General features: G+C 41.8%; 1 protein-coding gene across 1 annotated transcript; it reads left to right on the top strand.

Annotated features, from left to right (window-relative positions):
* Window positions 1-4,526: 4,526 nt before the first annotated feature.
* XKR9 (XK related 9) lies at window positions 4,527-27,217 on the top strand. Its single transcript, XM_030549577.1, has 5 exons — window positions 4,527-4,647; window positions 5,904-6,009; window positions 7,677-8,254; window positions 25,277-25,500; window positions 26,361-27,217. The coding sequence occupies exons 3-5, from the start codon at window positions 7,983-7,985 to the stop codon at window positions 27,002-27,004; spliced, it is 1,140 nt and encodes a 379-aa protein (XP_030405437.1). The 5' UTR covers window positions 4,527-4,647; window positions 5,904-6,009; window positions 7,677-7,982; the 3' UTR covers window positions 27,005-27,217.
* Window positions 27,218-27,362: the final 145 nt, after the last annotated feature.

The raw sequence follows: 27,362 nt of genomic DNA on the forward strand, positions 1-27,362 counted from the left end.
GTCCAAAATATGGGGGTTAGCATGAAAACCTCCAAGCTTAGTTACCAGCTTGGACCTGGTACTTGCTGCCACCACCCAAAAAATTAGAGTGTTTTGGGGCACTCTGGTCCCCCTGAAAAACCTTCCCTGGGGACCCCAAGACCCAAATCCCTTGAGTCTCACAACAAAGGGAAATAATCCTTTTTCCCTTCCCCTCTCCAGGTGCTCCTGGAGAGATACACAGACACAAGCTCTGTGAATCCAAACAGAGTGACTTGCCCTCTCCGTTTCCAATCCTGGAAACAAAAGCACTTTCCTCTTCACCCAGAGGAAATGCAAAATCAAGCTAGCAAATCCAACCCACACACAGATCTCCCCTGATTTCTTCCTCCCACCAATTCCCTGGTGAATACAGATTCAATTTCCCTGAAGTAAAGAAAAACTCCAACAGGTCTTAAAAGAAAGCTTTATATAAAAAAGAAAGAAAAAAATACAAATGCTCTCTCTGTATTAAGGTGATACAATACAGGGCAATTTCTTAAAAGAATATTGAATAAACAGCCTTATTCAAAAAGAATACAAATCAAAGCACTCCAGCACTTATATTCATGCAAATACCAAAGAAAAGAAACCATATAACTTACTATCTGATCTCTTTGTCCTTACACTTAGAAACAAAAGATTAGAAAGCAGAACTACTTCTCCAAAGCTCAGAGAAAGCAGGCAGACAGAAAACAAAGACCTCAGACACACAATTCCCTCCACCCAAAGTTGAAAAAATCCGGTTTCCTGATTGGTTCTCTGGTCAGGTGTTTCAGGTGAAAGAGACATTAACCCTTAGCTATCTGTTTATGACAGGGTCAGAGGGGGAGGAAAGGAGGGGAAAAAAGCATCTGGGGCTGGGGATTGCTAGTGGGTTATAGATTGTTGTACTAAGTCATAAGTCCACTGTCTTTATTCAGTCCATGATTTTGGGCCATATCTACACTTACAAGCTTAAGCTTATATGAGCGTAGGCACGCTCATGTAGCTGCATTATGCCAACGGGAGAGATCTCGCTTATCAACATCATAAAACCAGCTCAAAGAGTGGTGGTAGCTATATTGGCTGGAGAGTGTCTCTGCCAACATAGCACTATGCACACCAGTGCTTATGCCAGCAAAACTTATGTCACTCAGGGAGGTGCTTTTTCACACCCCCAACTGACAAAAGTTTTGCCTTCATAAGTGCTAGTGTAGACATGGCCTTAGTGTCTAGCAAAGTTAAGAATTTAAGCTCCCAGGCTCATCTTTTGAATTTGTTGTGCAGATTTCCCTTGAAAATGAGGACTGAGTAATCAGATACAGAGGGCTTGTTTTGTGAAAAGTGCTCACCCACAGGTGATATGGTGTTTTTGTCTTTTATCATTTTCCTGTATAAGTTCATGTGAGAGCATAGTGATTGTCTGGTTTCACCCACATAGTTGTTATTGGAGCATTTAGTGCACTGGATGAGGTACACCATATGTTGAGATAACGCATGTGTAGGATCCATGGATCGCAAAGGTGTGTTGTGGGAGTTGTTGATCATCCTAGCAGTGAAGATATGTCTACAGGTTTTGCATGTATTCTGACAGCGGCTGGTGCCACTTTGAGTTGGTATGTCCTGGTTTGTGGGGAGCTTGCTTCTGATAATGAATTTGGAGAGGCTGGGGGGTTGTTTGAAGGCCAGAAGAGGAGGGTTCAGGAAAGATTTCTTTCAGGATGTAGTCCCCATGAAGTATGGTTTGTAATTGTTTAATGATACCCCATATGGATTCCAGTGGGGTGACAACCAAAGTTGTGTGGTCAGAGATTTTTTTTTATTTCCATACTGAAGCAGGTTTTCTCAGGGTATTTGGGTGGTCCATTCCATGATGTGATCTACTTCTTTGGTGAAGTGTTCTTCTTTGGAGAAGATGGTTTTAGTGTGTTAAGCTGTATATCCTGGACTTTCTCCTTGGAGCATATTCTGTGGTATTTGAATGCCCGACTGTAGATTTCTTGGTGCATTTGGGATGGCCACTGGATCTCTGAAGGTAGGTGTGGTGATCTGTGGGTTTCTTGTATATAGTAGTCTTTAGGTTCATTTGTTGAAGTTGATGGTGGTATCCAGGAAGTTCATGCTAGTGTGGGAGTGTTCCAGAGAGAGTTTAATGGATGGGTGGTGGTTGTTGAAGTTGTGGTGGAAATCTCCCTGGATACCATGATCAGCTTCAACAATGGAACCTGACAGACAACTATATACAGGAAACCCATGGATCACCACACCTACCTTCACAGATCCAGTGGGAGGGACACAATTAGAATTATGTGCTATCTGTACAAGCAGGATTTTTGGGAGGGATATCAAAGTCTGACAGTGTTATGATGTTGGTCTGAAAAGTATTACTTCTGTTGATGATCCTTTATGCAGTGATTAAAAATCTCTCTCTGGGACCAAATTCTGGCTGGAGCTGTTTATAGGTGCACACCAGAAATTTCAGACAGCAGATGGACAACAGGACACTTACTGGCTGTCTCTATTCTGGTGCCTTTATAATTTTGCCAAGCCAGCCTCTTTAATCTATCTGAACCATTATTTATATCACACTCATCACATTAATTTCTCACTTTCCAGGATCTTCAGTCTTGGAGGGGCAATTACAGGATGTTGCTCGGAGTCAGAGGGGCTAAGGCTGCATGTTATATATGTATGCTCTGACTCAACAGTGGCCTTTGCACACAACCTTCCCTTCCCCTTCTAGATTACTCCTACTGTCTATAGTTGAGCACAGATCGATGAATGGAATTGGCCTCAGCCAGAAATCAGGTGCCTTAAAATGCTGTTTTTGCAGTGTACATGTGAATCTGTTTCGGGCTCCATAAAACTTATTTTCAGCCATCAGGTAAAATTTGGCTCTTGGGATAGGCATATCTGTGATGTCTACAGGTTTAAAAATGATGGGACCTGAAGATATCTAGGCAACTTGTCTATTTTGGTAGCTGACTCTCTCTAACGTAAATTCAGGTTTTTTGCATAATCCTGAAAATATAAGTACCTCTTAAAATTTGCTAAAAATCTCCCACAAACTGTGCTGGTGATTTTTTCCCTCATTAATTGCTTTGAATGTAAGATTCTGACTGCTTATCAAATCAACCATCAAATGTCTTTTTTTCTTTGTTAGTGTCAGTGTAAATTTCTTCTAAATAAATAATATCTTTTCTAATTACATGTAGGAGCTATGAAGCTATTTGGTCTGTAGATGGCAGCAGTAATATCCTTTGAGGAATTAATTTACAGGTTCTTTCTGCCACAAGAAAGCCTTTGGTCTTCCTTTCCAGGACCTGACCACTAGGTACAAAACTTTGATAGCTGTTACTAGTATGCACTGACTGAAGTGGCTGCTGTTAACATGTTTTTGCAATTCTACTAGAGCTTCTAGAGTGGACAGTGATTTGCTTCAGCTTCTCCAATTCAAATTTTTAGTAAAAGCATACTAACCAAAGATTATTTATTTGGAAAAAAAATAGTCTGAACAGGGAGTGTGAAAATTATAAGCAACAAAAGAACTAAACAAAATAAGTTTTGAAATGAGGTTGCTTTGTATTATACAACCAAATGATATTAACTCATGGCCAAGTTTAAAAAAAAATATTTTGGTGCAAATAGATACCTAAACACCTTTAAAAATGTGGCTCTTAGCTTTTATCTTTTGCCTGTGATATGTGTAACTGCTGAGAGTAAAAGCTTTTCATTGAGGCTAAATAATAGCATCTAAGCATGGAAATACAATTCTGTGTTTATTATACAAACTTTGCTGAATAGGGTAATGCAGATGATTTCACAAAATAAATCATTCCAATATAATTTAGAAGGTGCTAGTTAGAAGTATTAGTGAGATAGGATTTTTTTTTGTTTGAGCTTTTTTGTTTGTTTATTTTGATACTTTTGCAATTGCAGCTAAAAACATTTAAAAATATGTATTTTCTAGCAATCAGCAGATGTTCCCTTTTTAATCTGTTGAATCTTTATGCTTCCCCATTATTGCATTTTTGCCAGAGAGAATTTTTTTGTACCACTTACCTGTTCCAAGCATCAAAACATATTCATCTGCCATCTGTTCATCTCATTGCATGAAAAAGCAAAACCTTTACCATTTGTATACATTTCACAATGTATCTTATTGCAAAGACACCTGCTGAACAATTCTTTATTTATTAATAAGTCAAATATATTCACAGGCTTGGCTAAATCTACATATATGTATATTGATTTTGATCAATAAGTCTTAAGAAACCAGTGTTATTTCGACAGGTGGATATAATTTTATGGAGTGAAAGACCTGAAATGAGATTTAGTTAAATAACCTTTATTTTAGGATTATATTAAAAATCCATAGATCAAGGCTCTTTTAGAATTCTTATTTAAATAATGTATACACATTCATAAGGATTGACAGTTCCAGATAGCTAGCAGTTTATTAACTATGTCACATGGTCAACAGGTGATTTAAGTTTCAGTTTCCATTATGCCACATAGCCTTTCACTTTTGCTGATGGCATACTTTCCAGACACACAGTGAAAGAATGAGAAATGTTCAGACCCTCAAAGCTGCTTGGAGCACACTATGGATTTGACAGTGAAAACTTTGACCTGGCAGGTATTAAGGTAAGTTTGCATTTTATGATGGTGTTTTTAAATATATTTCAAGCGGTAAAGGTCTACTTTTTAGTATTTTACAGTTTCGGCTCTATCTCAGAATGATTGTGTAAAAGTATGCTGGGTTTCAGAATGGGCACATTTTTCAGCACAGGATACTTAAATTGTACTTCTTATGGATGATATCTTAACAGATCTTGTATGGTAAGTAAGTTTTGAGCCTAGAGGTCTTGGATCAGGGACTAGGAGATTCCAAGTGTGCTGTAGGGCATAGGAGAAAACACCCTTCTCCAAGTCAGCATTGAACTTGTACCTGACATGGCATTAGGAGATGCTTTAACTATTGGAAGTACTGTCATAGATTACACATAAACACTTGTATACATTAAGCGTCAGATTTCCAGTTGACAATTCAGATGTATCTGCAAAAAGGCATTTGTACATGGTCTTGTGATTAAGGCAGTAGAGTGAAGTTTGGGAGATATGGATTCAGTTTGTGGATCTGTGACAGACTTCCTGTGCTGCCTTGACAAAATACTGATCACAATGCTTCCCTAGTGAAGGGTGTGGAGAGGATGAATTCATTAATGTTTATGAGTTGCTCAGATACTGAAATGAGAATACAGAGATGGGGCTTATATGAGTAATTAGAAGTCTAACTACCCAAGTTACACACACATATTTCAAGCACAAAAATCACAGACCATGACTGAAGTCACCTAAAAACTTGCCCCCAGATATCCCATAGCATATTGCCCATTATACATGTTAATCCTGCTATCCTGGAAAATATCAACATCAACAATTATATTATCCCTGTCCAAATAGAAGCATAAGACTTGCCATATTGAATCAGACTGTTTATTCATCTAGTCTTATTCTGCCTCCTGTAGTGGCCAATAGCTACATCCTTCTTATATTTTCAAATAGTGATATTATTCTTCATCCACCATCCTAAAAACTGTGCAATAGTTACTGTGACCCATTACAATGGCAGTTAAATATTAAGGGTTAGTGAAGTGATCCTTATATATCGAGTATATTCAGAGCATTATTTTTTTCTGAAGAAACATATCTAACAGGCTGCCAATTTAAATATTACATAAATGAAAGAATTATTATTAGGTTATGAAATATTAGTAAGAGCAAAGTTCAGTTTAGCTCATGCAATACTGTGAACCAAAGTTTACTCCCCTAGCCTCCCCAGATCATGTCAATTGCTCTTGATATTTGGAAGAAGTTAGTGAAAAATTTTTTTTTGTCAGATGAAGGGACTCCAGGTATCTGAGTTCTGAGAGTATGTCACTCTACTGACAACAGGTAGGCCAAGACTTGAGATAGGAAGTCGACAGAACAAGAGACTCGTAATAGGTAGGTCACTATTCAAAATTTGGTCTGGTCAATATCAATTAAGAATCGTCATGTCTTTCTTGTGGTCTATGTCATATTAGCTAATGGTCTCAGTTCACTTCTTAGTGGGCAGATGTCCAAAAATCCGAAGCAAGCCCAGCCCAACTCTCTTCCTTCCAATCCTTCCTGCCCCGGCTCTGCTGGTGGCCCCCAGGTGTTACCCATTAAGTGTCTGTCTGATACTGCTTTGGTTGTGGTGTGAGCCTGACATTTTGGAATGTACATATGTTTGGTTATTTTGGTATGCTGCCAAAATTTTCCTGACACATGCATGTGAGAGAATAGAAGGGAACTGGTGACTTTTAACAGTTTACAATTCAACAAAAACTGAATGGAATTTTGTGAGACAAAGAAAATGAATTCCACAGCTCATAGACTCAGGCCTGGTCTACACTACGTGTTTAAACCGATTTTAGCAGCATTAAAGCGATTTAATGCTGTACCTGTCCACACTACGAGGCCCTTTATATTGATATAAAGGGCTCTTTAAATTGGTTTCTGTACTCCTCCCCAATGAGAGGAGTAGCGCTAAAATTGGTATTACCATATCGGATTAGGGTTAGTGTGACCACAAATCGACGGTATTGGCCTCCGGGCGGTATCCCACAGTGCACCACTGTGACCGCTCTGGACAGCAATCTGAACTCGGATGCAGTGGCCAGGTAAACAGGAAAAGCCCCGGGAACTTTTGAATTTCATTTCCTGTTTGCCCAGCGTGGAGCTCTGATCAGCACGGGTGGCAATGCAGTCCCAAATCCAAAAAAAGCTCCAGCATGGACCATACGGGAGATACTGGATCTGATCGCTGTATGGGGAGACAAATCTGTTCTATCAGAGCTCCATTATAGAAGATGAAATGCCAAAACGTTTGAAAAAAATCTCCAGGCTACACAGTGCTGCATGACAAGTGTTATGAAAAGCCAAAGAATCAAATGATGTTCATGAAGGGATGGAGGGGGTACTGAGGACTCCAGCTATCCCATAGTCCACAGCAGTCTCCGAAAAATATTTACATTCTTGGCTGAGCTCCCAATGCCTGCATGTTCAAACACATTGTCCGGCGTGGTTCAGGGTATAGCTTGACAACTTGCTCCCTCCCCCACCACGTGAAAGAAATGGGAAAGAAATCATTTCTTGACTTCTTTGAATGTCACCCTATGTCTACTGAATGCTGCTGGTAGACGCGATGCTGCAGCAATGAAGAGCAGTATCCGCTCCTCTCCCCTCCCTGGTGGCAGATGGTGCAGTAGGACTGCTAGCCGTCCTTGTCATGAGCCCGTGAGTGCTCCTGGCTGGCCTCAGGTGAGGCTGGCCGGGGGTGCCTGGGTAAAAATAGGAATGATTCCCTGTCATTCCAAGTAGATGGTACAGAACAACTGGTAACCGTCCTCATCATAGCAACTGGGGGCTGAGCTCCATCACTGGTACTGGGCAAGGTTCAGAATCACTGCTGTCAGGAGAGTAATTTCAACTGGTCAGAAGTTTATCTTCCCCAGTGATTGTCCATGAGCATCCCCCATACACTTTTCTTTTCCTTTTAAATTATATGTGACTTGCTGCGGGGCTTTATGCTTCTCTGAATTATTGCTCTTGTTATTGGTGACTCTTCATTTATTCCTATTTTTCAGGAGCCAGCAACTAGGAAGAATGACATCTACCAGCGTAATTAAAAAGATGTTTACATGTATGCTTTCTGGAATGGACATGTAGCAATGGAATTAGTTTAGTATTCTAGTAAAGAGCATAAAACTTGAATTCTCTTTATTTTGATTCAATTTTCCATATTGAAAATATACACTACAGCTTTCCTTTATAGAAAACATTATGTGAAGGTTGTATCACTAGGTGTAAGAGTGTATTTAGATATGCTCTGACTTCTTCTCCTTCTTATATTAAGTGATAACACGGTGACAATAATGAAAAACTAACTCATAATGACATTTACTAAGTGGAATTTTACTATGTCAGTTCTTGGAATTGTAATTTATGTAGCTGATATTGCAGCAGATATCTGGGTCACTAGTAACTATTTCTGTGAGGGACAATATTCTTTAGGTATCTTGACACTGGTTTTTAGGTTGCTGTCATCAATAATAGTACAGATATTTAGTTATGAATGGTTTAAAGATGACTGTGGAAGTCCTGATCCTGGGAAGCTGAACTGGATTTTTCTACTTCATTTCTTGCATGGTGGAATTTTTACAAGGTAAATGCCAACTTTCAAATATTACAAAAATAAATCATATTGCTTTTATGTGGTTCACTAACCGATAAACAGCACCAAAACACCCCACATTCAATCAATCAATAAAAACCAGAGTTTATTCCATAAACTCTGGAAAAACACCTGAAGTGCTTACTTGTATCTAAGGCCTTGTCTACATAGAGCATTAATGCGGACTAATTCAGGGCGCGTGATTTTTAAGTCACACTAATATGTTGTGCATTAATTGGTCTGTGTAGACCCTGTTGGTACACACTAAAGGTTCCTTACTGTGCTTTAACAAAGTGCTGTTTGAAACAGTACAACATTACGTGCACTAGGTAACATTACAAAGAGATTACTTATTATATAATATACATTACTCATTACAGTAAGTACAAAGAGAGAGCCCCGAAAAACCCTAGTTTTTCGACATCTATGTAAAACTCAAATATTGCTAAAAATACCCACCCCATGAAATTAATAACCCATTAAACTGGAAGCCCTATTGTTATGTTAATACAACTTCCAGATCAAATCTACTGCTGTGACAGCAACCACAACTTTACTTATGTCAGTGGAATTGTGTTCCCTTATGCTAGTGGTAAATTTGGTGTTTTTGATGTAGATATAAGTCTTACTTATTTCATTTTCCTTATCAATAATTATTTCAGCTGTAACTGTTACAATTCAATTTAATTTGGTACCACATTCTTTATACAGGACATATTACATAAAAATATTGGACAGAGAAAGTCAGTTGTGTAACTGATAAAGAAAAAGAAGTTTTTAGGGTGATACTTAGGGGAGAATTGCCCCTGAGGGTAGCTGAGGTGAAAGAAATTCATTAACATGGAAGGTGCAGTGATATGGGTAGAAAGAAAGTTGAGTTTGGAGGATAGGAATGAGCAATTACTCATGGTATTAAGCACTGAGCTCTGTAGTTAGTGTTTGCAGGCTCACGTCCATGGTGACTAAAATCCCTGTTTGCTGACAGGTGCATGTTCAGTAAATTTAAAATTTTTCCTTCAGCTCTGTTTGTGGCTTTTAAAAGTAATTTTCAATTCAGTTTGCATCTATGTTGAGACTACATATCATTTCCCTTTTAAAAGCGATGTGAAAACTTCTTGTTGAGAAATTCAGAGGTTCTGGATCTTAATCTATCTATGAGTATGATTGTTGTGAGTAACAGGTTTCTTGCTGGGAAAATGTAGACTTGCTAAAGATACTATGTGCTTTAGCATGTACTTCATAGAAGAAAATGCTCATTTTAAATGCTCCTTAAAATACTTTTATAAACTGTGGACATTCTAAAAAAGTGCATTTATGCCAATTGAAAAATCTCAAACAACTTTCTTTACCAGTAAACTTTAGATTATTAAGAGCGAAATAATTTTTAAGATCCGGTTTACTTTACTTTCTTTTTTTACTTTCGCCTCTCATATATTCTTTCACTAAGTTTCACTTTTGTTTACAGTCAGTTTTACTTTCATGTTCTTCCTGTTGCAATGCTAGTGTTTCTAACACTGCTGCAGAATATTAATTTGTTTTAAAATGATTGTTTTAATTTTGAAAATTGGTGTTCGGTTTTATAAAAGCTTGTTTTTACAAGATTTTAATTTTGGGCTACAAATGTCCCTGTTATCTGGCTGGCCACATTTTTATCCACTTAGCAGACCCATATATTTGGTGGATTTGTCTAGCCATACTGAGATTTATCCTTCAGTATTAAAGGAACATTATCAGCTTCTCTCTCTTGGTAGGAGTCTCTCAGGACCCTGTCCTTGGCCCCTCCTCTTCTCACTGTATACTCTTGCCCCTCTCAAATCCATTCAAAATGCTGCTGCTAAGATCATCTTGGTTCATTGCTCTGTCACCTGTTCTTTACGTCCCTCCTCTGGCTTCCCTTCTCTGAGGAGAAAGAGGGCATTAGCTGTATTTTTTAAAAATAAATATATCCTCGTCAGGTTATGTTTGATATTAACCTACCTAACTGCTAAGTGTTATATCAAAGGAGGCTAAGGGTGAAATTAGCAGAAAGCAAAGGGGTGATACAGATAAGAGTCCTGGAGAGAGCTATTTGTTGGGGAATACCCCATATCTGGCTCTATCCAGGCTAGAATGGTTTATTCTTGTCAAGGCTGAGCAAAGAGAATCCTAAACGTAAAAAAATCTGGCCTCGGGGAGGAGAAGTGTGAAATGGGTTGTCAACAAATGGAATCTGAGGCCTGGTCTACACTACGCATTTAAACTGAATTTAGCAGCATTAAACCGATTTAACCCTGCATCCGTCCACACAACGAGGACCTTTATATCGATATAAAGGGCTCTTTAAACTGGTTTCTGTACTCCTCCTCGACAAGAGGAGTAGCGCTGAAAGTGGTATTACAATGTTGGATTAGGGTTAGTGTGGCCGCAAATCGACGGTATTGGCCTCCGGGTGGTAGCCCACAGTGCCCCATTGTGACCGCTCTGGAAAGCCATCTGAACTCGGATGCACTGGCCAGGTAGACAGGAAAAGCCCTGCGAACTTTTGAATTTCATTTCCTGTTTGGCCAGCATGGAGAGCTCACCAGCACAGGTGACCACGCAGAACTCATCAGCACAGGTAACAATGCAGTCTCCTGAGAATCGAAAAAGAGCTCTAGCATGGACCGCACGGGAGGTACCGGATCTGATCACTATATGGGGAGAGGATTCCGTGCTAACAGAACTCCGTTCCAAAAGACGAAATGAAAAAACATTTGAAAAAATTTCGAAGGCCATGATGCAGGGAGGCCACACCAGGGACTCAGTACAGTGCCATGTGAAAGTTAAGGAGCTCAGACAAGCCTATCAGAAAACCAAAGAAGCAAACAGAAGGTCCGGGGCAGGGCCGAAAACATGCCGCTTCTATGCTAAGCTGCATGCAATTCTAGGGGGGTCCGCCACCAGTTCCCCTCCCCTGTCCATGGATTCCGAGGTCAGGGTGGTAATCTCAGCCATGGCTGAGGATTCTGCGGACAGGGAAGATGAGGAGGAGGAAGAGGAGGACGAGCTTGCAGAGAGCACACTGCACTCTGTTCTCCCCAACAGCCAGAAGCTTTTTCTCACCCAGACGGAATTACCCTCCCAAGCCAGTAGCCCAGACAATGAAACCATGGAAGCGACCTCTGGTGAGTGTAGCTTTGTAAATATAAAACATTGTTTAAAAGCAAGCATTTTTTAATGATTAATTTGCCCTGAGGACTTGGGATGCATTCGCAGCCAGTACAGTTATTGGAAAAGTCTGTTAACATGTCAGGGGATGGAGTGGAAATCCTCCAGGGACATCTCCATGAAGCTCTCCTGGAGGTGCTCCAAAAGCCTTTGCAGAAGGTTTCTGGGCAGAGCAGCCTTATTCCGTCCTCCATGGTAGGACACTTGACCACGCCAGGCATGTAGCAAGTGATCTGGTATCATTGCATGACAAAGCCTAGCTGCGTATTGTCCTGGTGATTGCTGGCATTCAAGCAACATCCATTCTTTGTCTCGCTGTGTTATCCTAAGGAGAGTGATATCATTCATGGTAACCTAGTTGAAATTCAGGAATTTAATTAAGGGGACAGAGATGGCCATTCCTGCTGGGCTGTTTGCCTGTTGCTTAATAGAAATCCTTCCTTGCAGGTAGCCAAGCAGGGGGAGGGTGGGACTGGTGCTGAGCTTTTTTGCGTTTGGCTATCAGGGATCTTTCCTGCTACCAGCCACGTGGTGTGGGGCGGGGGAAGGGGTTGTGTTTAGCAGTGATGTTCCATGATACCAGCCACACAGTGCGGGGATGGGTAAAGCGATCATCCCAGAGAATTGGATGGGGGGTGGTGGTTTCTGTTTCTGCATGTTAACAGGAAAGAAGCAGCACTGAATGGACTTTGCTTGGTATTTGGGAAAGGAAGTCACTGTGTATATTAAGGCTGCAGAAGTCGAAAGACCGTGGCTTACTATGGACGCATGCAAGGCAAATTCTGCTGCCCGGACCTGCGTCTGTGAGATCTCTAACACCAGAGCCGCAGGCACTCAATATTAAGATGCAAAATGCGACCTTGTAGAGAGATCACGTGTGCTATGTAAGGTGAATAGTGTTGTTCACTGTGAAAGAGTATAAGCATTGTTCTGTAAAATGTATCTTTTTAAATACTTCTCCCTTTTTTCCCTCTCTCATGCAGCTGCAAATTTTTCAAGCTTCCCTCCTCCATCCCAAAGGCTATCTCAGATAAGGCGGTGGAAAAAAAAGATGCGAGATGAAATGTTCTCGGAAATCATGGAAGTGACCCGCAATGAAAGAGCTCATCTGAATGACTGGAAGGATGTGGTATCAAATTACAGGAAAGATGCCAGTGAACGTGAGGACAGGAGGGACGCTCGAGATGAGAGATGGCGGCAGGAAGATCTGAGGAGGCATGATGCAACGCTAGGGCTGCTGCGTGATCAAACTGACATCCTCCGACGTCTGATGGAGCTTCAGGAACAGCAGCAGATCACAGAGTGTTGCTGCAGCCCCTGTGTAACCACCCTCACCCCTCACCATGTTCCATATCCTCCTAACCCAGACGTGTAAGAACGCGTGGGGGAAGGCTTCATGCACCCGCCCACTCCATCTCCGTGGACAGCCCAACCAAAAGGCTGTCATTACTTTGAAATTTTTTAGTGGCCTTTTCCTTCCCTCCTATCCTCCTCCCAAACCACACCTGGGCTACCTTGTCAGTACTCTCCCTCTTTTTATAATGACTTAATAAAGAATACATGATTTTTAAATGATAGTGACTTTATTTCCTTAGGAAGCAAGCTGCAATCGAAGCAGGAAGGCGGGTTGCTTACAGGGAATGAGTCAAACAAGGGGGGGGAGGGAGGTTCATGAAGGGGAAACAAACACAGCAGTCACACCGTACCCTGGCCCGTGATGAAACTTGTTTTCAAAGCTTCTCTGATGCGCACCGCTTCCTCGTGTGCTCTTCTAATCGCCCTTGTGTCTGGCTGTGCATAATCAGCGGCCAGGTGATTTGCCTCAGCCTCCCACCCCGCCATAAAGGTCTCCCTCTTACTCTCACAGAGATTGTGGAGCACACAGCAAGCAGCAATAACAATGGGGACATTGATTTGGCTGAGGTCAGAGCGAGTCAGTAATGTGTGCCAGCGCACCTTTAAACGGCCAAATGCACATTCTACCACCATTCTGCACTTGCTCAGCCTGTAGTTGAACAACTCCTGACTACTGTCCAGGCTGCCTGTGTATGGCTTCATGAGCCATGGCATCAAGGGGTAGGCTGGGTCCCCCAGGATAACTACAGGCATTTCAACATCCCCAACTGTTATTTTCTGGTCTGGGATGTAATTCCCTTGCTGGAGCCATTTAAACAGAGTAGTGTTCCTGAAGACGCGAGCGTCATGAACCCTTCCCGGCCATCCCACGTGGATGTTGATGAAATGTCCCTTGTGATCCACCAGTGCTTGCAGCACCATGGAAAAGTACCCCTTGCGGTTTATGTACTGGGTGCCCTGGTGCTCCGGTGCCAAGATAGGGATATGGGTTTCATCTATCGCCCCACCACAGTTAGGAAATCCCATTGCAGCAAAGCCATCCACTATGACCTGCACATTTCCCAGAGTCACAACCTTTTGTAGCAGCAGCTTAATGATTGCTTTAGCTGCTTGCACCACAGCAGTCCACACAGTAGATTTTCCCACTCCAAATTGATTCCCGACTGACTAGTAGCTGTCTGGCGTTGCAAGCTTCCAGAGGGCTATCACCACTCGCTTCTCAACTGTGAGAGCTGCTCTCACGTTGGTATTCTGGTGTTTTAGGGCAGGGGAAAGCAAGTCACAAAGTTCCATGAAAGTGCCCTTACGCATGCGAAAGTTTTGCAGCCACTGGGAATCGTCCCACACCTGCAACACTACCCGGTCCCACCAGTCTGTGCTTGTTTCCCCGGGCCCAAAATCAGCGTTCAATGGCTAGAACCTGCCCCATTACCATCAGGATCTCCAAAGCGCAAGGGCCAGCGGTTTGAGAAAATTCTGTGCCCATGTCCTCATCACTCTCGTCGCCGCGCTGCCGTAGCCGCCTCCTCCTTCCCTGGTTTTGCAGGTCCTGGTTCAGCATAGACTGCACGAGAATGCGTGAGATGTTTACAACGTCCACAATTGCGGTCTTGAGCTGAGCAGGGTCCATGCTTGCTGTGCTTTGGCGTTTGCACAGTTCACCCAGGAAAAAAGGTGCGAAACGGTTGTCTGCTGCTTTCACGGAGGGAGGGGTGAGGCTGTACCCAGAACCACCCGCGACAACGTTTTTTGCCTCATCAGGCACTGGGATCTCAACCCAGAATTCCAAGGGGCGGGGGAGTCTGAGGGAACTATGGGATAGCTATGGGATAGCTACCCACAGTGCAACGCTCAGGAAATCAACACTAGCCTTGGTACGTGGACGCACACCACCGAATTAATGTGCTTAGTGTGGCCATGTGCACTCGACTTTATACAATCTGCTTTACAAAACCGGTTTATGTAAAATGAGAATAATTCCGTAGTGTAGATGTACCCTGACATCCAGATTGACGGAGGGAGTATACTGCAAGCAGGACAGGCCGGCTCTCCCAACTCAGAAATGGGAATAAGCTGAACCTCTTTTGAGCTATGGATAGAGAGGTTAAGTAAGGAAGTATGTGCCCAGGCCTTTCAGTATGATAACCAATTTTCCTAAATGCTTTTTACCTTGGGAGGAATGAATCAGTAATGGTTTCTAAGACAATGTTTTGTGTCACTGCTGTTACAGACTCCTGAAGGATAATTTACAGATGCCAAAAAACAAGTTGGGCTTGTGTTGTTAATGTGGTTGGGAACTAGGGGGCTGTAGCCCAGAGATCCAGCCTGAGAGTGGTTGGTCAGGACCGCTTCCCCAGAGTCCAATGGTTGTTTCCTTTGTCTTCTCAAGTGCAGAGAATGCAGTGGGCTAGCAGAGAGAGAGAGAGAGAGAGAGAGGTTCTTTGGTGTGTTTGCCCCTCCTTTTTATAGTTTCATTGTTGCTCTTGAAAACCATTTCCAGCTGAGAAACAGGAGACAGTCTATGTGGAAGGATGTTCCGTACTGGATTTTTTCCATCTGTTTGAGCTTCCTTTGTTTTCCCTTCCTGCTTGATGATCCTGTTTACTGCTTAGTGCACATTCCTTTGTTTAGGACAGACCTGTTTGCTGACTTCTGCCTGGGCAGGCTGTGGGGTTTGTGTTAATAATATCGTACAGGGGAATCTTGTAACTTCATATACAATGTTGCTAAACATCTTATGAGGACAAAACTGACCAGTAAGTTATGAGTTTTCAAATGATACTTTAAAAGGCATACCGTGTACAAAGATTATTACAATAGCATGTAGGGTATCAATACAGGGGTGTATTCTGTCACCCATATATTTAAAAATCCTTGTTTATATTGCTAATAAGAGCTTAGACTATTAAAATAGAAAGAATGGTAAACATTTAATTCCTTTAACATAATGTTTATTCTCAACAGTTTTTTAATGGAATTCAATTATTATGATTATTGGTGATTTAAGCTGACATAATCTACCTACTGGGGCCTGATCCAAAGCCCATGTAAACTCAGTGGAAAGGCTCCCATAGATGTTGGTAGGTTTCAGATCAGACAACAGGACAGTGATAAGCACAAATAGGACAAAGCATTAACAGTGAATGCTGGAGGAAAGGGGTGATTAATTTCAGCAGCTCTACTCCTGGGTGCAGAGGTCCACATATCTGGAGCAGTTTTCAGGATCAGAGTCTAAGTGAGTTTCAGGATACCTGAGAAAGATTGAACTTCAGGAGCTGATTGTGGCACAACAGAGGGCTACGTTAGCAGCTGCCGTCATGTCTCTTGATATGTAAAATCAGGGACAAGAAACATATGTCTGAACAGAAGCAGATGCATCTGGAAGATCATTTTAATTAAGCTGAATTTTTAAGTCCTTTAGGAATTGGAATAAGTTTGTATGTTTTGTGGCACCCAGGACTATGTCAAGGCATTTTACAAAAAGTGATGAGAGAATTTCAGAGCAAAACTTCAAAAGGCTCTGTTGCTACAAGTATGGATTTTGTACAAGGCAACACAAATGCAGAACAGAGGCATCTATACCTCAAGCAACTAATGCAAATAGCAAGAAGTTTTTCAAGAAAAGTGATTCTTTTTCCACTGGTGGACAGGGAGGCAATTAACATTAAAAAGTAGAGGATTCATAAGACGAAATTTCAGAGAGAATGTTAAGATGGATGTTGCAATAGTTTAATTGCGCTAAAGCAGGGATGGGCAAACTTTGGCCTCAGGGCCACATCTGGCTATGAGGGGGGTGAAGGCTGGGGCAGGGCTGTGGGGGGCAGGGGGGCAGGCTCCAGGCAGTACTTACCTCAGGCAGCTCCCAGAAGCAGTGGCATATCCCCCCTGCCCAGCCAATGGGAGCTGTGAGTGCAGCATGCAAAGCCCCTTGGCTGCCCCTACGTGTAGGAGCTGGAGGGGAGTCATGCCACTGCTTATGGGAGCCGTGCAGAGCGGGGCTAACCCTGACCCCACTCCCCGGATGGAGTGGGGCAAGCCCCGGATCCCATTCCCTGGTGGGAACTTGAGGGACGGATTAAAACATCTGGAGGGCCAGATGTGGCCACCAGGCTGTAGGTTGTCCACCCCTATGCTAGAGATTAAATAATAATATGTATTTGTTCATATTCTGCCAGTGTATGTTTACTATTTTGGGTACTTTCCTTCAAACAAATAAACAAAATAAACTTGGTTTTGTAACTACTGAGAACTTAAACTGCCCCTTTTTGGTATTCAGAAGATTAACATACAGAAGAGACTACTTCCCTTTAAGATTTAAGGAGAAACACTGTTGTCAATAACTTTATGTGAGCTGCATCCTTCAAGGCTCATATCTATGGAAGCAGCAGGTATGCTGCCAGGGAGGTCATAAAGCAATAAATACAGGCAGCCTTGACCTGTGCATGTTGCCATGGTTTTAGGAGGCCAGTTTCATATGAGAACAGGCCCACCAGATTAAATGATTAAGAGGATATTTTGAGTGGAAACAAGCAAAGATTCCTGCCTTTTTCACAGATTTCCCCAATGTAGGGGATGACTGACCTGGCCCTTAGATTTTAGCAACATGAAAAATAATTAGAAACTGCTATTAAAATAAAAGGAGACAGTCAATCAGAGATCACAGTGGTAAATAAAGCAGCAGAGATTACAGTCCACAGTGATTTTCTGCGCCCTCACAGCTAGCTCTGTCTGATTTGAATCCTGCTCTCAGCTCAAGGCAGAAGATGGAGAGTGGAATCCAAAAGATCCTTCTGTTCCAGACACTTTGGAATGGATGCATATTTCCATTCCAGCCTGTGAAGACAATATCACAAAGGCAGAACCACTTTCCCCCCGGCTTTCCCAGTATCTATAAAAATAAATGAGCTTTCTAGAAGCAGTAACTGACAGCTGAATACTTACAGCTGATGTGTGACATTTTCAGGAGTAAATAAAGTATAACATTCTATTCTGTAGTCTGTCAAGTACCAAATTCTTAGCAAACTCTAGAATAATAAAAAGATATTATCGAACGGTTATTGTTTTAAAAATAGCACTTTTATATTTAGCCCTACAGGAGAGACATGACCAAATCAAGTTTGTCCTAGAACTTAGATTGTGTGTGAACACTTCTTCCCTACAAATCTAAGATCAGTATAAATGTTTTTAATGGATATACTTTTAATTAATAAGGAAATATATATTTTTTAAAAAATAAACACTCTTCTACAGTATTGCCTCCCAATATTGCAACCTTGAGCTAATACATAAAAAACGGAAAGCAAAACTGATTGGAACTAACTTTAAAAAAAAGTGAAACTGGCAATCTATTTTCATTGTCCAAAATGAGGGAGTACATATTATAAACAAACAGAATAAAGAGTGAATTTAAAAAAAAATCTTTCATGTTTAGTAAAGTGAGGTATCATTTGTAACATAATTGATGAAATGTGTTCTTTTAAAATATATTAAACTGCTGAAATTGCTGACAGCTGTAGTTGCTATTTTGTAATGAGCAAACTTTTTCATAGACCTGATTTTGCATGTCAGTCTATTTACGGCACTCAACTCATATGCAAATCTACAGGTGCTAAATGAAATCTTGGGTTGTTTCAAGAATTATATAAGTTTAAGTTTTATATTCAAATGAGCTGCTTGAGTGGCCAGAATGGATACTAAAATATTTATAATTTATGAACATGCTAACAAATCTATCCTGAGAGAATAGATAATTGATAGTTTAGTAAAGCTGTTGATACTGTCTTTCATGACATCATAAACAAACTAGAGAAATACAACCTAGATGGAGCTACTGTAAGGTGGGTGCAAAACTGGTTGGAAAACCATTCCAAGAGAGTAGTTATCAGTGGTTCACAGTCAGGTGGAAGGACATAACGAGTGTGGTCCTGCAGGGATCAGTTCTGGATCCGGTTCTGTTCAAGATCTTCATCAATGATTTAGATAGGGGTCGGCAACCTTTGAGAAGTGGCATGCCAAGTCTTCAGTAATTTAAGGTTTCGCGTTCCAGTAATAAATTTTACATTTACAGGGGCCCCCCGACAGAAACTCAGACTGGCAGCGGGCTGAGCTGGGCCAGCGGCAGGGACCCTGACTGGCAGGGGCCAGCGGATGGAACGCTAGACCTGCAGTGGGCTGAGCGGCTCAGCGTGCTGCCGGTCTGGGGTTCCGTTTGCCACCTGCACTGCCAGTCTGGGGTTCTGTCCGCCGGCCCCTGCTAGCTGGGGTCCCAACTGCTGGCTCCACTCAGCCCGCGGTTTCGTCTATCTAGGCCGGCAGCGAGATGAGCGGGGCCTGTGACCGGGACCCCAGACTGGCAGTGCAGGCGGCAGATGAAACCCCAGACCGGCAGCACGCTGAGCCGCTCAGCCCGCCACCAGTCTGGGGTTCTGTCCACTGGCCCCACTCAGCCCACTGCTGGCTTGGGTTCCATCCATCCAGGCCAGCAGCGCACTGAACGGGGCCAAGACCCCAGCTGGCAAAGGGCTGGCAGACGGAACCCCAGACCAGCAGTGGGCTGAGCTGCTAAGCCCGCCGCTGGTCTGGAGTTCTGTCTGCCGGCTCCTGCCAGCCGGGGTCCTGGCCGTTGACCCCACTCAGCCCACTGCCAGCCTGGGATTCCGTTCAGCCAGGCTAGCAGTGGGATGAGTGGTGCCGGCAGTTAGGATGGCGGTGCAGGCAGCAGACAGAACCCCAGACCAGTAACACACTGAGCTGCTCAGCCCGCTGCCGGTCTGGGGTTCCATCTGCTGGCCCCACTCAGCCTGCTGCCAGCCAGAGAGTCCGTCCATTCAGGCCGGCAGTGGGCTGAGTGGGGCCGGGACGCTGGCTGGCAACGGGCCGGCAGTCAGAACCCTATACCAGCAGCTGACTGAGCGGGGCCAGCAGATGGAACCCCAGACTGGCGGTGGGCTGAGCGGCTCAGCCAGCTGACGGTCTGGAGTTCCGGCCACCGGCTTCTGTCAGTTGGGGTCCTGGCTGTTGGCCCTGCTCAGTCTACTGCCGGCCTAGGATTCCATTCACCCAAGCAGGCAGCGGGCTGAGCGGGGCCGGCAGACAGGACTCTGGCTGGCAGTAGTGTGCCAGTAAAAATCGGCTCACGTGCCACCTTTGGCACACGTGCTGTAGGTTGCCAACCCCTGATTTAGATAATGGCATTGAGAGTACACTTTTAAAGTTTGTGGGAGGGGTTGCAAGTGCTTTGGAAGATAGCAATAAAATTCAAAATGATCTGGACAAACTGGAGAACTGGTCTGAAGTAAACAGGATGAAATTCAATAAGGACAAATGCAAAGTACACAATTTAGGAAGGAACAATGAGTTGCACACATACAAAATGGGAAATGAGTGCCCAGGAAGGAGTACTGCAGAAAGGGATCTGGGGGTCATAGTTGACCACAAGCTAAATATGAGTCAACAGTGTAATGCTGTTGCAAAAAAAGCAAACATTATTCTGGGATGTATTAGCAGGAGTGTTGTAAGCAAGACATGAGAAGTAATTTTTCTGCTCTACTTCGCACTGATTAGGCCTCAACTGGAGTATTGTGTCCAGTTCTGGGTGCCATATTTCAAGAAGGATGTGGGCAAACTAGAGAGAGTACAGAGAAGAGTGACAAAAATGATTGACGTTCTACAAAACATGACCTGTGAGGGAAGATTGAAAAAACTGGGTTTGCTTAGTCTGGAAAAGAGAAGACTGAGGGGGGACATGATAACAGTTTTCAAGTACGTAAAAGATTGTTAAAAAGAGGAGGGAGGTTTTTCTTAACCTCTGAGGATAGGACAAAAAGCAATGGGCTTAAATTGCAGCAAAGGAGGTTTAGGCTGGACATTAGGAAAAAATTCCTAACTGTCAGTGTGGTTAAGTACTGGAATAAATTGCCTAGGGAGGCTGTGGAATTTCCATCATTGGAGATTTTTAAGAGCAGGTTAGACAAACACCTGTCAGGAATGGGCTAGATAATACTTTGTCCTGCCATGAGGCAAGGGATTGGACTTGATGACCTCTCAAGATCCCTTCTAGTCCTATGATTCTATAACATCCAGTATACACCTTTTTCTGGAGGAATCCCTTTAACAACATGTGAGGTATTCACCTCTTACCATGTCTGCTCCCCCAGGTCTGAGCTCTGGAGCTCATATTCAGTGCATCAGATTTGCACTTACTTGGTGTTTGGACAAACTCAGGCTCTGATGGTTAAGTGTGTGTAACAGGTTGATTTACTTTAACAGTTTTTCTTGAAAACATTGCAAACTCTACAGATGTTTACATTTTGGAGGCAAGAACCAGATGTTTGCATTCTTAATTGTTTTATAACTTGAAAAAGTTACAGATGTTTTGCCAAGCAGTGTAGGATTTTATTTATGGCAGATTACTCAGAACACAGTAAAATAAATATGCAACAAATGTAATACAAGAAAACAATTCCACCTGTGAGTTTCTTTCTTTTAAGTAATGGAGTCAGAGCCAAATCATGGAAGAACTGCACAGCTTGTGTGTCAAGGCTGCATTATAAGGATCTCTGCAAGGAGAAGGGCATGGAATCAGCCCTGTAGGCCATAAAGTAGTAGCCTAGCTGCTCCATAGCTGTGACTGCTGCAATGCTTAGCCCCAAGGCTGGTGTACACCCTGCCTTCTTTGGGGACAATGGGTAGTGCATTGCTGGACACAAGGAGCCCACACAAAGCAGAGCACTGAGGCAGGCAGGTGGCATAGAGGTTCAAACCCCACCTCTCTCCTTTTCCTCTGTTAAAGCATAGCATTGTCATAGGACCTGTATCCTCCATGGCCACAGAGCAGGATTTGGCCCTTACTGCTGGTGAAAGGTGACATATTTAAAATTCAGATGACTGAAATCTGTCATGAGCTGCAGTACTGCAGGCCACCAATGTGCCTCACCCCTGACCTGGAAGGATCACCCACCTGCACTGGTGAAAAGGGTAGTTCGGTTTCCATGCCTGTTCACTCTCTGCTGAAGCAGCCAGATGTGGTTGTAGCTTCCTCATTTTAACTCAGTTCTCAGATGCATTCCATTTCTGTAAACAATCACTATTTCCACCACCCATGTCCCTGGTGTGAATCCCTAGCTAGCACCGTAGAATAGTTGGCCAAATATAGGGAGAGATGTCACACTTGGAATTTTGGGCGTTGTAACTGGAAGCCCCCTAGAATGGCTCTGCAAGAAGTCTGAGATTTGCTTAAATTGTCCCTGCATTAGAATCCTTTCAGAATGTCACTATTAATTTTACATGGAAAAGTTTCAGTACTATGGTGATGGGCAGCAGTATAAAACAGATAAATAGATCTCTGCATGTGTCCAATGAAGAGTATAGTAGAAATTATTTACTTGAATAGGTGCCCTGCAAAAGATTTAGATGCTGCACACCCTATCTCTCTGCTCCTAAACAGCTCTCTTTTGAAGGGGAGTGGTGTCTTATATTATAAATCGTGTTATTTTAAAGTTAAATTATAACTTTTGCAGCATTTTTTTGTGTGCACAGGGCATTATGATGAGAGTGTATATTCTAGTGATGTGAAGTGGTTTGGTTCAATTAAGAAACTTACCTCAAAATATGAATATTTTTGAGCTTTAGAAAGTTTGTGGCATTTCAGCATCTCTGAAAACAGTCTATTTTTTTGTGTGGTATTTCAGGCACAAATAGAGTCAAAAGGGTTTTTTTTTTTGGTGTGTTTTACAGTCTGATTTGAAAAGCAAAGAGGTTTGAACATGTTAGACAAATGTCCAAACTTTTGGATGCTACTTTGAGCCTAATCTGAAATTCTAAGATTTGTTCACCGTTAGTATATATTTCAGAGCTGGAACCAGCCTTCTCAGGAAAACCTTAAACCACGGGACACAACACCAAAAAAAAGTAGGCACAGTAAAGGTCAATTCCCTAGTGGAACGGCTGTTTTCCCATTGTTTTGTCAATAGTGGAGTCAGAATAGGTTCTCTGGACAAGGCTAGTGGAAGTTCCAGGGATCTGAAAGTGGACTCAATGATAATTGAATGGTCTCTCTTCAGCAGACAATTTGCACCAGATGTTTATGAATCACATATGATTATGTTTATGAATCACTGGGCAAGCACTCAGTGGAAGAGATCGTTACTTTGCCTTGAAAGATGACAGGGGTGGGGCCTACATGGATACTTCTTAGGGGATGCTCTTTCTTGTATGTTTGTTGTTAACTGGTTCTGAAGACTCTTTGTTTATTGCTAAACAATTCCACAGGAAATAAATGAGGTAATTAGCCCTTAGAGCCTGTTCTTTTAGACTTGGCTCACCATATCTACTATAAAAGCAGCAAAGAATCCTGTGGCACCTTATAGACTAACAGATGTTTTGGAGCATGCTCCAAAACGTCTGTTAGTCTATAAGGTGCCACAGGATTCTTTGCTGCTTTTACAGATCCAGACTAACACGGCTACCCCTTTGATACTTGACACCATGCAAGGCACTGCATTTAGCCGTATGGAGTGGAAATCCATCAACCTCATGAAGAAACTTGCACAAATACAGACAGATATCATCTATAACTCTAGCTCAGGAACCAATCCATTCAACAAACCTCGATGCCAACTCTGCCCACATATCTACACCAGCGACACCATCACAGGACCTAACCAGATCAGCCACACCATCACTGGTTTATTCACCTGCACATTCACCAATGTAATATATGCCATCATATGCCAGCAATGTCCCTCTGCTATGTACATTGGCCAAACTGGACAATCTCTACGGAAAAGGATAAATGGACACAAATCAGATATTAGGAATGGCAATATACAAAAACCTGTAGCAGAGCACTTCAACCTCCCTGGCCACACTATAGCAGACCTTAAGGTGGCCATCCTGCAGCAAAAAAACTTCAGGACCAGACTTCAAAGAGAAACTGCTGAGCTTCAGTTCATATGCAAATTTGACACCATCAGCTCAGGATTGAACAAAGACTGTGAATGGCTTGCCAATTACAGAACCAGTTTCTCCTCTCTTGGTTTTCACACCTCAACTGCTAGAACAGGGCCTCATACTCCCTGATTGAACTGACCTCGTTATCTCTAGCTTGCTTGCTAGCATATATATACCTGTCCCTGGAAATTTCCATTACATGCATCTGAAGAAGTGGGTATTCACCCACGAAAGCTCATGCTCCAAAACATCTGTTAGTCTATAAGGTGCCACAGGATTCTTTGCTGCTTTTACAGATCCAGACTAACACGGCTACCCCTCTATACATATCTACTATCTGCAGGGTTTCCCCACCCTACTTTAAACTTCCACTTTGGAGGCAATGGGCCAGATCCTTATCTAGCACTGGTGCAACTCTTGACGTCAAAGGATTTACACCAGCTAGGGATCTGGTCCTATGTCTGCTTGCAGCTATCATTTTTTCCCCAAGGAGGACTGAATAGATTTCTGTGTGCAGATGATCATAGTTGCTTCCTTAAATATCCAAATGGTGTCTCTTTTGACTAGAGTTTAGTGTTCCCTCTTCTCAAGGGGCTAAGGCTAAGCACTCTATTTCCACAACCCTGCCAACTCCTCTAGGGCTGAAAAAAAAAATGACTTGGTACTGAGAATTAAACCTAGGTCTCCCACATGGCAATATAGATATCTTGAACAGAAAAGGTACTTCACAAGGCAGGAAGTAAATCTGTCATGATTCACTAGCTCCAGTATAATGTATCATTCCATTTAGTTTTCTTTCAAAGGAAACGATTATATAGCCTTAAGGAGAAAACAGAAATGTTTTGAGAGGTCATTTATATGCCCTCAATATCTGACAAAGAATATGATTTATCATATGATACCGTCCAGATCTTGTCATTGTATGAAATATGTGTCCCCCTGAGAGTTATTTTCTATATTGAAAGTCCCTATGGGTGTTTAATAAATAATTAGGGCTAGATTTTAAAAAATGAAGCTACAAAAGAATGTGCAAATTTGATGTAGATGTGCAAATCAGCTGATGTGCATTTTAAGGGACACATACATACACGCATAGTTTCATGTATGCACAATCTCCAGTTTGCATGTGTACATCTAGGGATTTGGGTGCATGAAAAATGAATCAGAGTGTCATCCTAAAGAGAAGGGGACAAGAAGGCAGAAAAGGGGAGATTCAGAAATATATCCTGTTTAAAGAAATTGAAGTTAATTAACTCAGTCCTATGGTCTTTACTCGGGCCAATTTCGTTCCATTCAGTTGTTTCCTAGATTGCACCCATCACTAACATTAACCTCAATGTGCATTTTTGCTTTAGTAAGACGTAAAGGATTCCATTCAAAGAGAATTAAAAACAAATAATGATAATTTGAACTGAGAACAAATGGCTGAAAGCTTAATTAGTTTTCACTATTTTTTAGAACAGTGCTTAAAAAACAACAATCCGTCTAATCACGTTTTTATATATATATTTCTCTTTGTAGGTATTGGTTTGCATTGAAAGATGGCTACCAGGCTGCTTTTAAACAAAACAGCTCAGGAGATAAACTTACTGGGGGCCCTGCCAGTATCATTCATAAACGCGCCATTGATGCAGTGACTGATATTAGTATGCTCAGGGTATTTAAGACTTTCCTGGAGACCTCACCCCAGCTCATTCTTCAGATTTACATCCTGATGGAGCATGACAAGGCTGCCTTCAGTCAGTGTAAGTCTCTCTCATTTGAAAGTTGAATATAGTTAAATCTCCACTAAGAAGGCAATCCCTAGTATTAGGTAACACTTTAAAGTATTCCCTGTCACATCCCAGTACAATTGTATTTAACATTTAATTAAAAACCTCCTCTATTAGGTTATCTATTTGACTAAACTCTGGAAAAGTTCGCTACACCGATACTGACTTGGACTCATACATTCCATGGGTGGCGTACCTGAGCCCACTTATCCGCTGACACTTGAAAAACTCTTGCACCCCAATCTGGGTCTATGTCGGTTATGCGATATGTATGTATCTCTTTACCCTTGCAACCGATATCTGTAATCCCTCATAACTCAAGCCTGATCCCAGATGTACAGTACCTTCCCTCTTAACTTGTGTCTATTTAATTTTAAACATTAACATTAATATTTTTTTAAAATCTATAATAGTAATATTTAACAATAACATTGTATTGTGTTGATAAGTGAAAGCTAATGGATGTAACCAACGGAATCATTTCAGAGTAGTCTATCTTGTTTTCACTTATTGAATAGGTTGGTATCTAAGGTACTTCTATGGCTCCCATTACTGAGCACCTCACAGTCTTTAATATATTTCACCTCACAACACCTCTGTGAAGTAAGCCAGTGCTATTATCCCCATTTTACAGATGGGGAACTGAGGCACAGAAAGGCTAAGTAACTTGCCCAAGGTCACACAGAAATTAGTGGAGGAGCAAGGAATTGAACCTGGATCTCACAAGTGCTCTCATAACTGGACCATTCTTCCTCTCAGATATAGAGAATGTTTAAGTAAAAATATATGAAGTTTTCCCATGGAACTAACATCTATCCTTGTTTTTTATTTAGATGCTTCCATCATCACATCTTTTAGCAGCATTTCCTGGTCAACTCTTGACTATCAGATATCATTACGAAAATCTGTGCCTGATAAAAATCAATTTTCTGGGGTGCCTCCTAAGTTAATCTACCTCTTGTATAAACTGTTCACACTGATTTCTTGGATACTGAGTATTGCACTGGTCACCCTATTAAATATCATAAGTAGTATATTTCTGCTAATATTTCTTTGGACCTTGGGCTTCAGCTGGACTTTGAAGCAACACACTACATTCTGCACATCTAAGAGGATGGAATTTTTATACAGGACTGTTGTTGGGATCATTCTTATTTTTACATTTTTTAATGTCAAGGGGGAAAAAACAAAAATGTATATTTCTAGTTATTATGCCACTCATGTGCTTGTAACTTTAGGCATTATGTGTGTGTGTTTGTTCTGGAAGACTTCAGTTACTGAGCAATTATATTTTACATTTGTGAGCATCACAATTGTTCTCACTCTGGGGTTAGGTATTATTTGTCTTATTGTTTATTATATGGTTTTCCACCCCGCTATTTATTTCAAACAAGAGAGTGCTTCAGATAAAGTTGATGGACTAGCAGGAGAAAGAGAAAAAGAAATCAGTAGAATAAGAAATTTCATAATGGAATGAATTATGTTAATTTTTAAAATATGTGCAAATCAAAGCAAATACTACCTGGACTGTTAGTTACTCTGTCTTTACTCTTCATACTTGCAATGGGCATTTCAAGTAAAATAATCCTAATGGGAATGGTAGTAGTAATCAGCTCTGAATAATTATTGGTTCTGCTGTACTACAAAGCAAAGACTTTATAAAATGAACTAAGCACTTCTGCGTATTGGTGTTTTTCCATCACTTGCAAAATAAATAAAATACAAAAATAGCCCCTGTAAAGGCAAAACAAACAACCGATCCTATCCTCCCACCCAAGCCCAGTTTTGTTTTTTTACACACAGAATGTAGGAGAAATAAAACCAAATCAAGTTAT

This window comes from Gopherus evgoodei, chromosome 2 (assembly GCF_007399415.2).
Source record: "Gopherus evgoodei ecotype Sinaloan lineage chromosome 2, rGopEvg1_v1.p, whole genome shotgun sequence".
Classification (NCBI taxonomy): domain Eukaryota; kingdom Metazoa; phylum Chordata; order Testudines; family Testudinidae; genus Gopherus; species Gopherus evgoodei.